General features: G+C 32.2%; 2 protein-coding genes across 4 annotated transcripts in view; both read left to right on the top strand.

Annotated features, from left to right (window-relative positions):
* LOC125858332 (protein MALE DISCOVERER 2-like) overlaps positions 1 to 14,754 on the top strand; it is a 172,280-nt gene that overhangs the window by 4,234 nt on the left and 153,292 nt on the right. For 2 of the 3 annotated variants that reach the window (XM_049538089.1, XM_049538090.1), the window contains exons 11-15: positions 503 to 693; positions 809 to 941; positions 1,048 to 1,202; positions 1,282 to 1,470; positions 2,408 to 2,935. In XM_049538089.1, the coding sequence (XP_049394046.1) occupies positions 503 to 693; positions 809 to 941; positions 1,048 to 1,202; positions 1,282 to 1,470; positions 2,408 to 2,671 (932 nt within the window). In that variant the 3' untranslated portion in view covers positions 2,672 to 2,935. Of the gene's footprint in view, positions 1 to 502; positions 694 to 808; positions 942 to 1,047; positions 1,203 to 1,281; positions 1,471 to 2,407; positions 2,936 to 14,754 lie in introns of those variants that run through there. The other variant, XM_049538091.1, reaches the window with a different exon arrangement.
* On the top strand, positions 6,490 to 8,521 carry LOC125858350 (protein DOG1-like 3). The gene is made up of 3 exons (XM_049538108.1): positions 6,490 to 6,849; positions 7,485 to 7,662; positions 8,310 to 8,521. The coding sequence occupies exons 1-3, from the start codon at positions 6,490 to 6,492 to the stop codon at positions 8,519 to 8,521; spliced, it is 750 nt and encodes a 249-aa protein (XP_049394065.1).

The following is a 14,754-nucleotide window of genomic DNA, read 5'->3' as shown; positions in this document are numbered from 1 at the left end:
AAAGTGATACTGCTAATATTCTGTTCCCCACCCTGATACTAGTTGCATTGCTAACAATATTCTTAGCATAGCGTTAGTTTTTTTTAAAAAATATTCTTAGCGTAGTGTTATAACACTTTAACTGGAGTAAAGGGAGGTACTGATAGTCTTCGTCTTATGAGGAATTAGAGGACTAATGTTCTCAGCGTAGCATTGTTATATACCCTTTTTCACTATATGTTTGCTAAGACGAGAAGGTTCAAATGGAACTATTTCCTTCTTTCTCATGAGAAGTGAATTAGCTGAGATGTCAATACTAATGCTTGAAGGCTGGAATCCTCCCCTTATACTTCTTCTGAAATGTCGCCGATCTTTCCTCATACATTTTACTTTCTCTAACTTATATTCCTCCCACAAATTTGCTTTTCAACGACAACCATAGGAACATGCAATCCTTTATTTCTTAATCTGTGATATTTTTTTGTCCGTTGTAATTCATTTGCCTGTGAAAACATTGTTGTAGGGGTTCCAAAACTGAACAGATCCGAGCTCGAAACAGCATGCGAGGATTTTAGCAACATTATTACCAGCGGCGATTCATATATAGTATACAAGGGAACACTGTCTAGTGGAGTGGAGATTGCCGTTATCTCAACTACTATAAGTTCTCTGGAAGATTGGTCCATGCACTCGGAAACAGCCTTCCGGAAGAAGGTTAATCATTTCTTTGCTTTCACAAATTAACCACCTCCGAAATCCTTTTTCATCTAACACTTCACTTTTTTAATTATAAAACTCATATATGTTTCTTCTTGTTCACCCTGAATAGATTGATACATTTTCACAAGTGAACCACAAGAATTTTGTTAATCTTATTGGATATTGCGAGGAGGATGAACCTTTCACTAGGATGATGGTCTTTGAGTATGCTCCTAATGGAACTCTTTTCGAGCATCTTCATGGTAATTAAAACTTTCTAGCAGTGCTATGTTTCACTTTAATCATTCACGATGGTGTTTTTGGATTTATTACTGAATAACACGAACTAGAACTTTTTCAATGATCCAGTTGAAGAAGCTGATCATCTGGACTGGCCTGCGAGGATGAGAACCGTTATGGGTACAATGTATTGTCTTCAATACATGCATGAATTAAACCCCCCAGTGCCACATTGCAACTTGAATTCTAAATCCATATTTTTGACCGATGATTATGCTGCTAAGGTCTGTTTCACATGGCTATATATCCCAAAATATGTCAACAAGAAACTTTTACTGACGACTGAGTACTTTTTTTTAACAGATTACAGAGATTGATTTCTGGTCAGAACTAACAGCCAAGTCGAAGTCCTCTAGCGATGATTTAGAGAATTCCGTGCTGCCACCGCTTGCTGATCCCGAGACTAATGTCTATAGCCTTGGAATTCTTTTAATAGAAATAATTTCTGGCAAATCACCTTATTCAGAAGAAAAAGAGTCTCTTCTAAACTGGGTAAATATCCTTGATCCTTATTTTCATATGTATGGAACTTAATGTTCTGATCCCTAGGCTGCAATTGTTGTGTCTGGCTAGATCCAGAGGCGGATCTAGAGATTGTTGAAGGGGTTCATCTGAACCCATTGTCGTAGCCGGAAACTGTATGCTTGTGTGTCTATTAATTAAGCTCATTTTGTACCCACTGACAGGAAATTGCTTTCATCTTGAACCATAAGTACATATTCCAAAAACCTATTTCTCGAGACTCATAAAAAATGTTGTCAGGTGCATGTCGGATCCTCCAAAAAGCATTTTTGGAGGATCTGGCACGGGTGCGTCAATATTTTTAGAGAGTCTGAGCTACATTGCCAGAAGGTTTATGCTTGTGTGCATGTATTAATTAGGTTCATTCTGTACCTAATGACAGGAAATTGCTTTCATCTTAAACCATAAGCACATATGCCAAAAATCTATGTTGCTCAGACTCCTAAAAAATGCTACTAGGCGCGTGTTGGATCCTCCAAAAGTAGTGCATTTTTGGAGGATTTAGCACGGGTGCGTCTATATTTTGAGCCAGTAACATAGCTGAAAACTTTGTGCTTGTGTGCGTGTATTAATTAGGCTCATTTTGCACCCACAGACAGGCAACTTCTTTCATCTCGAACCATAAGTACATATATCAGAAACTTATGTTGGTCGGACTCTTCAAATATGCCACGTGGTGCGTGTCGGACCTTCCAAAAGTAGTGCATTTTTGGAGGATCCAACATGTGCCGCGACAACATTTTTGGATAGTCAGAGCAACATAGCCAACAACTTTATGCCCGTGTGTGTATAAATTAGGCTCATTCTGAACTCGCTGACAATGAATCCTGAATTTGCCTCTGGATAGAACTGATTCGTCAAACTTCCTTATACAATTTATTAACATCATAACCATGGTTGTTTTCAGGCGGCACAATATTTTCGTCACGACAAGCAGAATATCGCCTCACTGGTGGATCCATCATTGAAGTCTTTCAAGAATAATGAGCTTATGGTTATTTGTGAAGTAATTGAACAATGCCTTCAAGAAGATCCAAGGAAGAGACCAACTATCAAAGAATCCATTGATAAATTAAGGGAAGCAATTGATGTATCACCAAATGCTGCAGTTCCAAGGCTTTCTCCTCTGTGGTGGGCTGAACTCGAGTTGTTATCCAGCGAGGCAGCGTGATCCAGCTTAATTTGTCCGTCTACTTTGTAAGTTTGAGTACGTACGTGTTGTTTTACTACGTATGAATACGGAAATACGCCATTTCTCTTGAACCCCCTTGGGGTAGTTGTATCTAACTATCGTCTACATATATTTATGATCTATATTGGTTTATTCTTTTATCATTTGAGTTGACAAGAATTGTGACTATTGAATATAGCTGACCTCAGCAGCTTGTTTGGTATTCAGGCGTAATTGACGTCGTACATTGGTTTATTCTTTTATTATTTGAGTGACATGATGAACAATGAGGATTCATATATCCGACCCGTTTTGTTTGGGATTGAGGCATAGTTGTTGTTGTTGTATATTATTGGTTTATTCTTTTATTATTATTTTGTCTTTGCCAAGAATGACATTTCTTCATTTTCATTTGTGGGATATTTTGTGGTCTATGCCCTTTTTTGGTCAAGAATGTGTGTGTTTGTCTCTCATCTTTGAGTATTTCTTCTGCATAATTTTTTTTTACTCTCTAATGAATATGTGTATATATATTCAGATGAATTTAAGTTATATACATTGATAGGCTAAAACCTTTATTTTTTTTGTTTTATACTATGAGAGAATTTTAACCTATGATAGCAAGTTATTTGTTATTTATTATTTTTATTCGATTACTGTTCGTTGTTAAGGTAGATCTTTTTCTTTCTTTCACTTTATGTTTTTTCGAAAACCAAAAATTATCTTGAATACTATGTAATGCTTACTCTCAAACTCTTTGTTTATGAGTGTTAATAAATAGAGTTCATTAAGTATATCTTGCGTTGCTGCGAAAATGGAATTCCCAATAACTAGAACAAAAGATTCATACGTAAATGAGCTTCTACTTAAGCCTCAAAAGATAAAGGTACATAAATAACTATTTGATCGCCATCAAAATTGGCAATGGATCCATTGCATATTTGCATCTAATAAATTATGAGTTTAATTCATCTTGTTTAGCAGAAAGACAAATATTATTTACTCATTATCAGATGATCACTTATTCACAAATTTCATGTGAAAAAAAAGTTTCCATTTCCATCTCATAAAAAACCTTTTTCAATAATGTTTATCCTTATTCCCCTCTTTAAGAGTATTTAAATGATAGATTCTATAGGAGCTAAAAGCGGAAAAATCGAAAACACATGTATACGGTTTGTTGTTCATTTTACGCATTGTATTAAATTAATCTAAAAGTATCAATTACTTCTATCATTTTAATTTGTTTATTTTTTCATGAAAAACTTAGCCAAGCATCTTCTACTTTAATATATATGTATATAAATACTTTTAACAATTTTGAAGAACATGGTATTAAACTCATATTTTTGACTTTTTGTGTTTTTTTTCCCAGTTGGCAATTTGTATTTCCCCCCCTATTTTATCATAAGAAAGACAAAATCCTAGTACTACTACTATCATCACGAATTGAAAATGAGTAGCCACGTGAAGAGTTTTTTTTTTAAATTTATTTTTAATTTTAATGGTATTTATTTCAGAACAATTCATAATTTAGAGAACTCGTTTTTAGAGATGGGGTTCCAAATTTCTATTTCTTATGTGATGATTATACAATATTTTCCATCGTTTTGGATTCTTTCAATTTATTCTTTTATGTAAAAGAAATAATTAAAAATGATGCAAAATAAATAAAAAATTAAGGATACATCATTATTTATGTTCTCTTTTCAACAAACAAAAAACATTTCCACTTTAGTAGGGAGATGGACGTCATTGGCAACTTTTNATTCTTTTATGTAAAAGAAATAATTAAAAATGATGCAAAATAAAAAAAAAAAATTAAGGATACATCATCATTTACGATTCAAGTTAATAAGATTCGCATTTAAAAATCTCACTCTAAAAAATAAAGTGTTTTTCATCATTAACTTTTTTCTTTATTTGCAAACATTTGCAAAACTTTCCTTTAATTTATCTAGAAAAATATCATATTTTTATAATTGAAAATAATTTAATTTTTAAAATTTCTCTTATCCTTAAAAAAATAATTAATAATCATACATATGTCTATAATTTATTCTAAGCCACAAGTTTTCTAAAGATATAAAACTTTCAAACTGGGTCTAAAATTTATTACTTAAAACTTTAGAGTATGATTACTATTATTACATGTCAAGTGTCTAAAATTTGTTATTTAAAACTTCGCTATTACATGTCAAGTGTCTAAAATTTGTTATTTAAAACTTTAGAGTATGATTACTACTGCATGTAAAGATTTATGAGTAATTTTAGATGTGTATAAGATATTTAAATTTATATAATATTAAATAAGTAGATATATGACCACCTGGCCATCCTTATAGATGAGGATGCACGTGTACCTGTTAATTTCGAAAAAAATTATGTATATATATATATCTTGAGAAACAGACAAAAATTAGGATATAAGTAACAGTGCACTCATAAGGAGAATAAGCGTGTCATTATGCTATTGGTAAAAGCATGAGGAAACACTCACGAGAACTTGGTTCGAATGGACATACACACATTCTATATGACAAAATACACATAAAGTGTCATGTAAGACGCAAATTGTCATGTAGGACAAGTTTATCTATTTATTTAATAATATACTAATTTAAATGCTTATTTGTGTATATTCAAAATTAAAGAATATGCATATTAGTAAAATCAAATTAAAAAATATATTTTTATATATCATGCTTTTAACTTTCAAAACCAGTTCCTAAAATATCTGTCCATTCTGAATAAATTATTTATCAGAAAATAAATAACTATACTAGGGAAGGAATAATACAAACAAGAACCAAAAAAAGAAGAAAGACAAATTAAAAGATGATGAATCACATGCATAATTTAGAGTTCCAAGAATTGTCTTTATAATATATACACCTTATAGTAATTCATTTCATTTATATTAGATATATTTTGAAGGCCAAATACGTACGTCGAGATTATCTCGTTTGAACTTTATCTCTTAGCATATGATCTTTATAGTGTGCTTGTTACGGTGAAAAATATTTTTTATTTTATAAGTTTTTTTAATTAATCAAAAAAATAATGTTTTAGTGAAATCAGAAAAAATAAATTGACATTTATAATATTCTTTTCATCCTCTAATATTCTTTATTTTTATTTTTATCTTCATAGCTTTCATTCCCATGACCTTCGCCTCCCATAGTACTTATCTAATCAAATTACTATACTAATAGTTTTAAGAAAATACATTTTATTTATGTATCGATAAAAAAATATTTTTTTACTTATTTTTCTTTTAAAAAATATTTTTTATATAAATTATTTTTCTTCGCACCAAACACACTGATATGTTCATTTATAATAATTTGAATAGAAAATTTAGCAATAGGTCTTTGAATTTAAATCCATCAAACACCCTTGTAAAGTGAGAGGTGGTGTCTAACATTAAAAATTTATGAATTGTGATTTTTTCATTAAATTCATAACTTGTTTAATTATAAGCCACTAATTGAATTTATTCAAATTAATGAGCCATAAAAATAACTATTAATATTTGTATTGAAATAGTCTGTCTATGTCATATCTCTGAGATGCATTCATTAATCCCAATTTTGCGTGAACACGAAATAGGCTACAGATGAGTACAAAACTACGTCACATTGCATTCCCTAAATCACGAAATGTCCAAAATATACCTACTAACAAATGTACAAGACTTTTGGTGCATCTAAAAAAAAAAAAAAACTTATTTAATTCACACCATATATTAAAAAAAAAAATACATCAAAAAATTTCAGTTCATAATATTGCTAGTGAGTTTCTTAAAAAAAACAAAAATGGCAAATTCAAGCTCTGATAGAAAAAAAGAAGAAAATTTATACGATTCATGGATGAACAATCAACAAGAAGAACTAAAAGAGCTTCAAAACGCCATCGTTTATGCTCGAAAAAACGAGCTAAACGATGACGAATTGAATGAGTTGCTAAGGAAAATGGTGAACAACTTCCAAGAATACGCGAACGGCCGTAGTCGACTCGCGAGAGTCGACGTATCGCCGTTCTTCGCCCCCACTTGGTGCACCCCTTTGGAAAATTCGGTCTTGTGGATAGGCGGGTGTAGGCCGTCTTCATTTATACGGCTGATTTATGCGCTAAGTGGAATCGAAATCGAGTCTCATATCGCAGAATATCTACAGGTAGGATGTTAAATAAGCAGGTTGAGTTAAATTTGAATGTATTAACGAATTATTTGATCGGTGAAAAGTTTTTTAAGCTGAAATGAGCTTAAAATAAATTAATGATCTAAACAATAGATCATAGTTCAATCCGTCCAACTTTTACACATTTAATTTTGTTGATTGTTATTTTATAAATTATTTAATTATTTAATAATTTTTTATTATGATTTTTGTATAATGTATTAAATAGGAAATGTCAAAGATCAATTTTTTCCATCAATACCTTCTCAGTCGACGCGAGCTCGTCACACTGAGCTTGTTTATTGTGGTTTATATAAGTTCGTCGCAGCTGACCTTATGCGCTTTATATCTCCTATGATTTGTAGTTCATTGCACATGAGCAGATTTATTTGGTGCGTGTGGACTTAAAAGGACAACGACTACGAGTTTGCTTTCTGAAAAAAAAAAAGTCTTGTTTTTAATACTTTAATTAAGATTGTCATTTGTCAATGTGGGCTATATAACAAACTTTTAGATGAGTTGAGTAAAAATAGATTGAGTTGATAAAGGGGAGGATCGTTATCCTGTCCAAATATAATCGAGTTAGACACAAGTTATATTTTTATGAACTAATTTTATGGACGTACACACAGGGTATGAAAATTGGAGACTTTGGTCAGCTTTCTGGTAAGCAAATTACCATGATTGATAAGTTACAAAGACAGATTATTTTAGAAGAGAGAAAACTTTCTTCAAGGTTAGCTAGCTTGCAAGAAGATGTTGTTGATCAACCGTTTGCCATGGCGGCCAGAATTTATGATGCTGAAAGAGGTACGTAACGATGTTTGATTGAGCATGAAGTTTAATTTTTATTTTTTTAATTTCAATTTAGTATTATTTTTCCTTTTTTATCATATTAATCTTTGTCCATATATACATTTATTGGAAGAATGTAGTGGAGACAAATAATTAATTCTATTTTTATTTTTTAAAATGACAAGTATTTTGAAAAAATTATATAATCATGATAAGTAAAGTGGCCCAGATCAGGGAGTATGCCATTCTTTTTTAAATAAATTAAAAAAGAAAGTATAACAAATAACGACAAATATCATAGTCTTATTATAAGCGTATATCATGAACACATTGTTACCTTTTCGCCCCTCATTTTGTCTTTGTTATTTAACAAGCATATTTTACTTTTTATAAAAGAAAATTATTTTATCCCATATTTTACTTTTTCTTTGTAATACTAAAAGCTTAGTCTTCAAATTGATAATGCATGAGATTATGAAATGATAAAAAATAATATAATCTAACTAGAAGTTATATTCATCAAAATAATATAATACAATATAATAACATATTATGAAACAATATCCAATAACCATATTATCCAAACGAGTTATAATTATTTTAAAAATAAAATTATTTTTTTAAGAAAATATATTTTATTTACTTAATTATGTTTGCAACAGGTGAGAATGAAATCGAGCCCTTAAATAAACATGGTGAGGACATGTCAAATTTACTAGAAGAAGTTGATGAGTTGAGGATGAAGACACTAAAGGAGATATTGGGCATATTGACACCAATTCAAGGTGTGGAATACTTAGCAGCAGCAAAGAGAATAAGGCTATGTTTGCAACAATGGGGAAAGAAGAGGGAACAAGAACATAATAGTAATTAATAAGCTAGAGATAACTATGCTATGGGATTATTAGTGTTGTTATTATATATGATAGTGATCAAAATCTATCCTTTTTTTTGAGTTTCATATTTTAGTTGTCAGCGGCTTTCTTTTTTCTATATGAACTATCACGATTTAGGTATTAAAACACATCTATAGTTAAACAGATGGTGATAGTTCAGTTAGGACAAGAGAACATTTGATCATTGGTTGAAGTAGTTTTGAGGTGTGTTTTAATACATCGATAGTGTAATTCATGTAGCAAAAAAAACAACTAATTAATTGTTAGAATGTGAAACTCGAAAAAAGAAGAAGATGAAGATAATTTAAATATGTGTTAGATCATTAACTCTATAGAATACATTATGTTATTATTATGCATGTTTGAATTTGTTGTACATATATGCCAAATCTTTGGTTTATTTCTTCTCTTCTTCTTATTGCTCCATCTCCATCTGTTTTATTTTATTTATGTGTTTTAGTTTGAATTTGGTCAGATACGAAATTTTTAAAAAGTAAGAAAAACTTTTGAACTAGTATGCAATTTGAATTGAAAAAAATTTAAAGAGAGGTGGAGTTACTTGTTTTTGTTAGGCAGGGGAAAAACTAGAATTCTAATTACATACGGATTCAACAAAATTTAATAGTTTTACTCAAAACTGTCTTTGTGTTAGAAATCCACTTATTCAATACACTGCTTTCTTTAGAGCTTAGAATTCATAAATTCTAAATTCACCTCTATCAAAGAGATAATACCAATTTCCATTTTTTTTTTTACAGTGAATATAAATGTTGCACTAAGGAATGACATGAACTAATCAAGAAATGGTCCCTTAATTAGTGACACATGTTTTTATAGCTATCGAGATGTCATGACATGATTTAAGATTATTAGTTTCAAAAGTTTATATTTTTCTTCTGAAAGACTGAAACTATGTGCTCAATCAAATATCACTATATAAATCGAAACAAATGGAGTAACTTCTTATACGTAATTTTAAATACTTGTAATAAGAACATATGAAAGAATTATTCAATTTTCTAAACGAAAATAGTGTCATATTAAACGGACTGGATGGGATATAAGTACAAATATATAAACTTTTTCTATTTTTATTTGTTTGTTATATAGTAACTACTCAAAATCTTGATATCATAATTTAACCATCTTTCTTTAGTTTTCAAAAATAACCAATTTATACACAACTTACCAATTCTTTAAATTCCATATATTTTTCTCCATTCCATTGGATTTAATTTCTCCCAACACAAACACACCTCCTCTAACTCTGGCTAATTCCCCCCTATGATTAGCTAGGGGAAATCACTAGGCGAATACACGATGATTCGCCAATAATTTCAATTTCTTCGCGCGCTTGGATGCTCATCTATTCTCTTGGAGGATGATGAGCATGAAGAGCGCGAAACGGAGAAAAAAGGGACAATTTTGATGCAAAAATATGAGATTGGTAAATTGTTAGGCAAAGGTACATTTGCCAAAGTATATCATGCAAGGAACCTAAAAAAAGGACAATATGTAGCTGTTAAGGTAATTGACAAAGAAAAAGTCATGAAAGTTGGCCTAATTGACCAAATCAAACGTGAAATTTCTGTAATGAGATTAATTAGACATCCAAATGTTGTTGAACTTTATGAAGTAATGGCTAGCAAAACAAAAATTTATTTTGCAATGGAATATGTTAGAAGTAATGGCCTATATGTGACTTTGCCTTTTGCCTGTAGGTTCATCTCATCTAAAAGTTTAATCTGATCACCTTTAGCTTATGACCATCTTAGCTAAAAGTTTAGTATTATAGAATGAACGAACTTTATTTACTTTATTATGTCTTCAACAGGTGAAGAAAAAAGACGGGACGGTGAAAATGCAAGGAAGCAAAGGGAGAAAAGGGCAATTAGCAATTGATGCAGAGATATTTGAGATTACTCCAGCCATGTTGTACAAGTGACAAAAAAATCAGGAGATACTGCAGAATACAGGAACTTTTTAGATCAAGGATTAAAGCCTTCATTAAAAGATATAGTTTGGACATGGCAGGGCAATGAGCAACAACAAGTGGAAAATCAAGAAATCAAGACTTAAGAGGTAAAGATATGAAAAAAAAAAAAACAAGTTGTGGGGGTAAAGTTGCCTCTGTGGGACCTATAGGTCATGATTTCGAGTTGTGGATTCAGTCATTGATGTTTACGTGGAGGTAGTTTTCCTGCATTACGATTTACAACCCTTGGATGAGAGCCTTCTCCATATCTCGTGCATCGAGCTGTTTCTGTTTTTTTTAAATCATGTAGGCATTATGATCATAGCATTTTTTGTCATTGCTCTTTTTGTTTGTTGTCTTGATGTTATATGTCCTCTTGGTGTTTCCCATGTAAAATATTTACTATATTACTTGCCTATTTCTATTCATATAGATAATTCCTCTTAACAATTTACAAAAAGATCATTCTGCTTCAAGATTTTCAAGAGGATCGATTTAGTTTTAGTCATTCAATTTACTTGTTCTACTATTTTGCAACACTAATATTAAGAGGAAACAGTGACATTTATTGCAACCAACTAGCATTTCTGAAAACAGAATCATGCACAAATCAAGTGCTAAAACAAAACAGAAAAAGTGATCGATTCGAAACAAGAGATTCTGAGAAAATGCTTAGCATGCAAGAAGTTGAATCTTGATCTTCTGTAGCATCCCTACAACATCTTTCATGTTTGTCCTTCTTGTCGGAGATTCAGCACAACAATCTAATGCTACTTTCATGATTGATACCACGATATCTAACTCCTTCTGTAAGTGATTATCCATTGGTGTAACCAAGTTGGCATCCATAATGTCCATTACTGCCTCTGGGAGTGAATAACTCACCCATTGCTTCAAGCTAAGATCTCCCTCAAACTCAGTAGGCTTTCTCCTAGTAAATGTTTCCAGCAACATAATCCCGTAACTATAGACATCACATTTTATTGACACCAGTCCATCCAGTCCATACTCTACAGTCAAACAATTAATTTAAAGATGCAATATACTTTCTTGATTGGAAATAAAAAAGACAAAAAATCAATGTTTAAATTAGCAAAAACAAAGAGACGTACCCGGTGCAATATAACCAAATGTTGCTAAGGTTTTTGTGTATAAATCACTCTCATCTTCACCAAGCAGTTTTGAAATACCAAAGTCACTTAGGTGGGCAACCATATCCTCATCCAGCAAGACGTTACTAGGCTTCAGGTCACAATGAATCACCGGAGAGGAGCATCCATGATGAAGATATTCCAACGCGCATGCTACATCTATCATAATGCTTAGTCTCTGCCTAATGTCTAGGAAGTAGTTGTGTGAATACAAATACATGTCAAGACTTCCATTAGGCATATACTCGAGCACTAAAGCCTTAAAATCAAGGTTGGAACAACTAGTGATGACTTTCACGAGATTCCTATGGCGAAGGCTACGCAAAACTTCACATTCTGTATCGAAACTCTTGAATGCTGCTTCCAGTTGCAGATTGAACACTTTAACTGCAATGGCAGTTCCACTTCTGAGAACGCCTTTGTAGACCGAGCCAAAACTTCCAGAACCAATCAGATTACTCTCGCCAAGCGTATCAGTTGCTTGGAGCAGTTCATAGTATGAAATTCTTTCTGTTGTTACAATACACAATGAATCAGCTTGTTGAGGAGCTCTTTTACCTCTTCTATACCTTATCCATACGAACAGAAAGGCTATAGGAACAAATACAAGTGCAATTCCCAGCATAAGAAATAGAGCAAACATTTGTTTCCCATTTGATCTGTGCTTTGATGAAGTGGGGCATCGCGGGACACTAAATCTTGAAGAACCACACAATGCTTCATTGTCGCTGAAAAACTGACTCGAGAGGTTCTTGAAAGGACCCCCCGAGGGTATTTCACCATACAATTTGTTGTCAGAAACATTGAAATACTTGAGGTATTGTAGTTTCTCCAAAGACTTGGGAATAGTTCCTGATATATTATTATGTGAAATGTCTAGGAATTCCAAACTTACCATGTTGCTGATTGAGTCAGGTATAGATCCTTGCAACTTGTTGTGCCAAATAAAGATATACCAGATTTTGCAATCCTCCAATTTCTCTAGGAATTCCATTGGTGAATTGATTCATTGACAGATCCATATATGTTGCAGCCTTTAGATTTCCAATTTCCGGAGGTAAAGAACCAACCATGTTGTTTGACGATAAGTCAAGAACCACTAGATCTTTAAGATTTCCTAAGCTTGTTGGTATATTGGAACTCAATTTATTGGAAGCAAGATATATCAATCTAAGGGAAGTAACATTCCCTAAACAATTAGGAATAGATCCTGAAAGTTGATTTTGTCCCAAGTAAATTTCTCCCAAATGTTGCAATTTACATAAATTATCTCCAATAAATCCCGTAAGCTTGTTGTAACTCAAGTTGAAGCGCTGAAGGCTTCTCAAGTTGTGAATTGATGTAGGAATTGATCCAATCAAGTTATTATCAGAAAGATCAAGGTTTAATAAGTTGCTTAAGTTTCCAACTTCATTTGGAATCTTGCCGTTAATGTTGCAAGCATCGGCATAAAAGGTTAGAAGAGATTTGGAGAAGTTCCCTACGGAGACCGGAAGCATGGCATTTAGAGGGTTGAAAGATAGAGAAACAACTGTTAATCTTGTGCAATTGGTTAAGGAAGTGAGGAAGCTTAAAAATGAATCACTGGTTAAATTGTTTCTCCGCAAGTTTAAGATGTTTAGATGAGTCAAATATCCAAGAGAATTGGGAATCAATCCTGTGAGTTTGTTTTGTGAAAGCTCTAGATGAGTAAGCTTTGAACAATTGGAGATAGAATGAGGAATAGTCCCAACAAGATTGGTTAAGCCATGCAGATAAAGTCCTTCAATGTTGGGTAAGGTAGAACCTATGTTTGGTGGTAGAGTTCCTGATAGATTATTGTTTGTAAGAGCAATATGTCTCAGTCGTGATATGTTGAAGATCTCCATTGGAAGTGAACCACTAAAACTATTAGANTTGCAATTTACATAAATTATCTCCAATAAATCCTGTAAGCTTGTTGTTGATCAAGTTCAGGCGCTGAAGGCTTCTCAAGTTGTGAATTGATGTAGGAATTGATCCAATCAAGTTATTATCAGAAAACCTAAGGATTAATAAGCAGCTTAAGTTTCCAACTTCATTTGGAATCTGGCCGTTAATGTTGCAAGCATGGGCATAAAATTTTACAAGAGATTTGGAGAAGTTCCCCACGGAGACCGGAAGCATGGCATTTAGAGGGTTGAAAGATAGAGAAAGAAATGTTAAATTTCTGCAATTGGTTAAGGAAGTGAGGAAGTTAAACGATGAGTCACTAGTTAAATTGTTTATCCGCAAGTTTAAGATGTTTAGATGAGTCAAATATCCAAGAGAATTGGGAATCAAGCCTGTGAGTTTGTTACCTGAAAGCTCTAGGATAGTAAGTTTTGAACAATTGGAGATAGAATGAGCAATAGTCCCAACAAGATTGGTTAAGTCACTCATAATAAGCTGTTCAATGTTAGGTAAGGTAGAACCTATGTTTGGTGGTAGAGTTCCTGATAGATTATTGGAAGTGAACCACTAAAACTATTAGACGCAAGACCAAGTCCTTCCAACTCAACGAGATTTCTTATCTCTTTGGGTATTTCACCTAAAGAAAGAATGAGTTTATCTCTTAAACTGTTCAGATTGCTATCACTTAAATTGAATGTATACGTACCAGTAAACCTATTCTCGTCTAGAATTAAAATTTGCATCTTGGTTAAGTTGCCAATCTCGCGTGGTAAGGATCCCTTGAGATTGTTCGTCCGTAGTGAAACCAATTGCAACGATGAGATATTGAATATGGAGATCGGGATAGAGCTGGTAATCTGGTTTCTCTCCACGTCTAACTCCATCAAATTAACAAGATTTCCGATTTCTTGTGGAATTATCCCTGCATTTAATGTGTAATAAAAAAAGATCTAAGGTAATTAGATACAATAGTACTAGTATTCATCATATCATATCTCATCTCATCTCATATATATATATATCATCATCATCATATCATATCATACTAAAAATGGGAACATCAAAATGAAAAGTTAAAATACCTTTTTACCCTTCAAAACACAATTNATCCCTACACTAAATATAAATTTAATCAAATATATTAATAAATAATAATATTTTAATTATATAAAGA

Source organism: Solanum stenotomum, chromosome 3 (assembly GCF_019186545.1).
Source record: "Solanum stenotomum isolate F172 chromosome 3, ASM1918654v1, whole genome shotgun sequence".
Classification (NCBI taxonomy): domain Eukaryota; kingdom Viridiplantae; phylum Streptophyta; class Magnoliopsida; order Solanales; family Solanaceae; genus Solanum; species Solanum stenotomum.
Note: the sequence above shows the minus strand (reverse complement) of the source record. Positions and strands in the feature narration are given on the sequence as shown.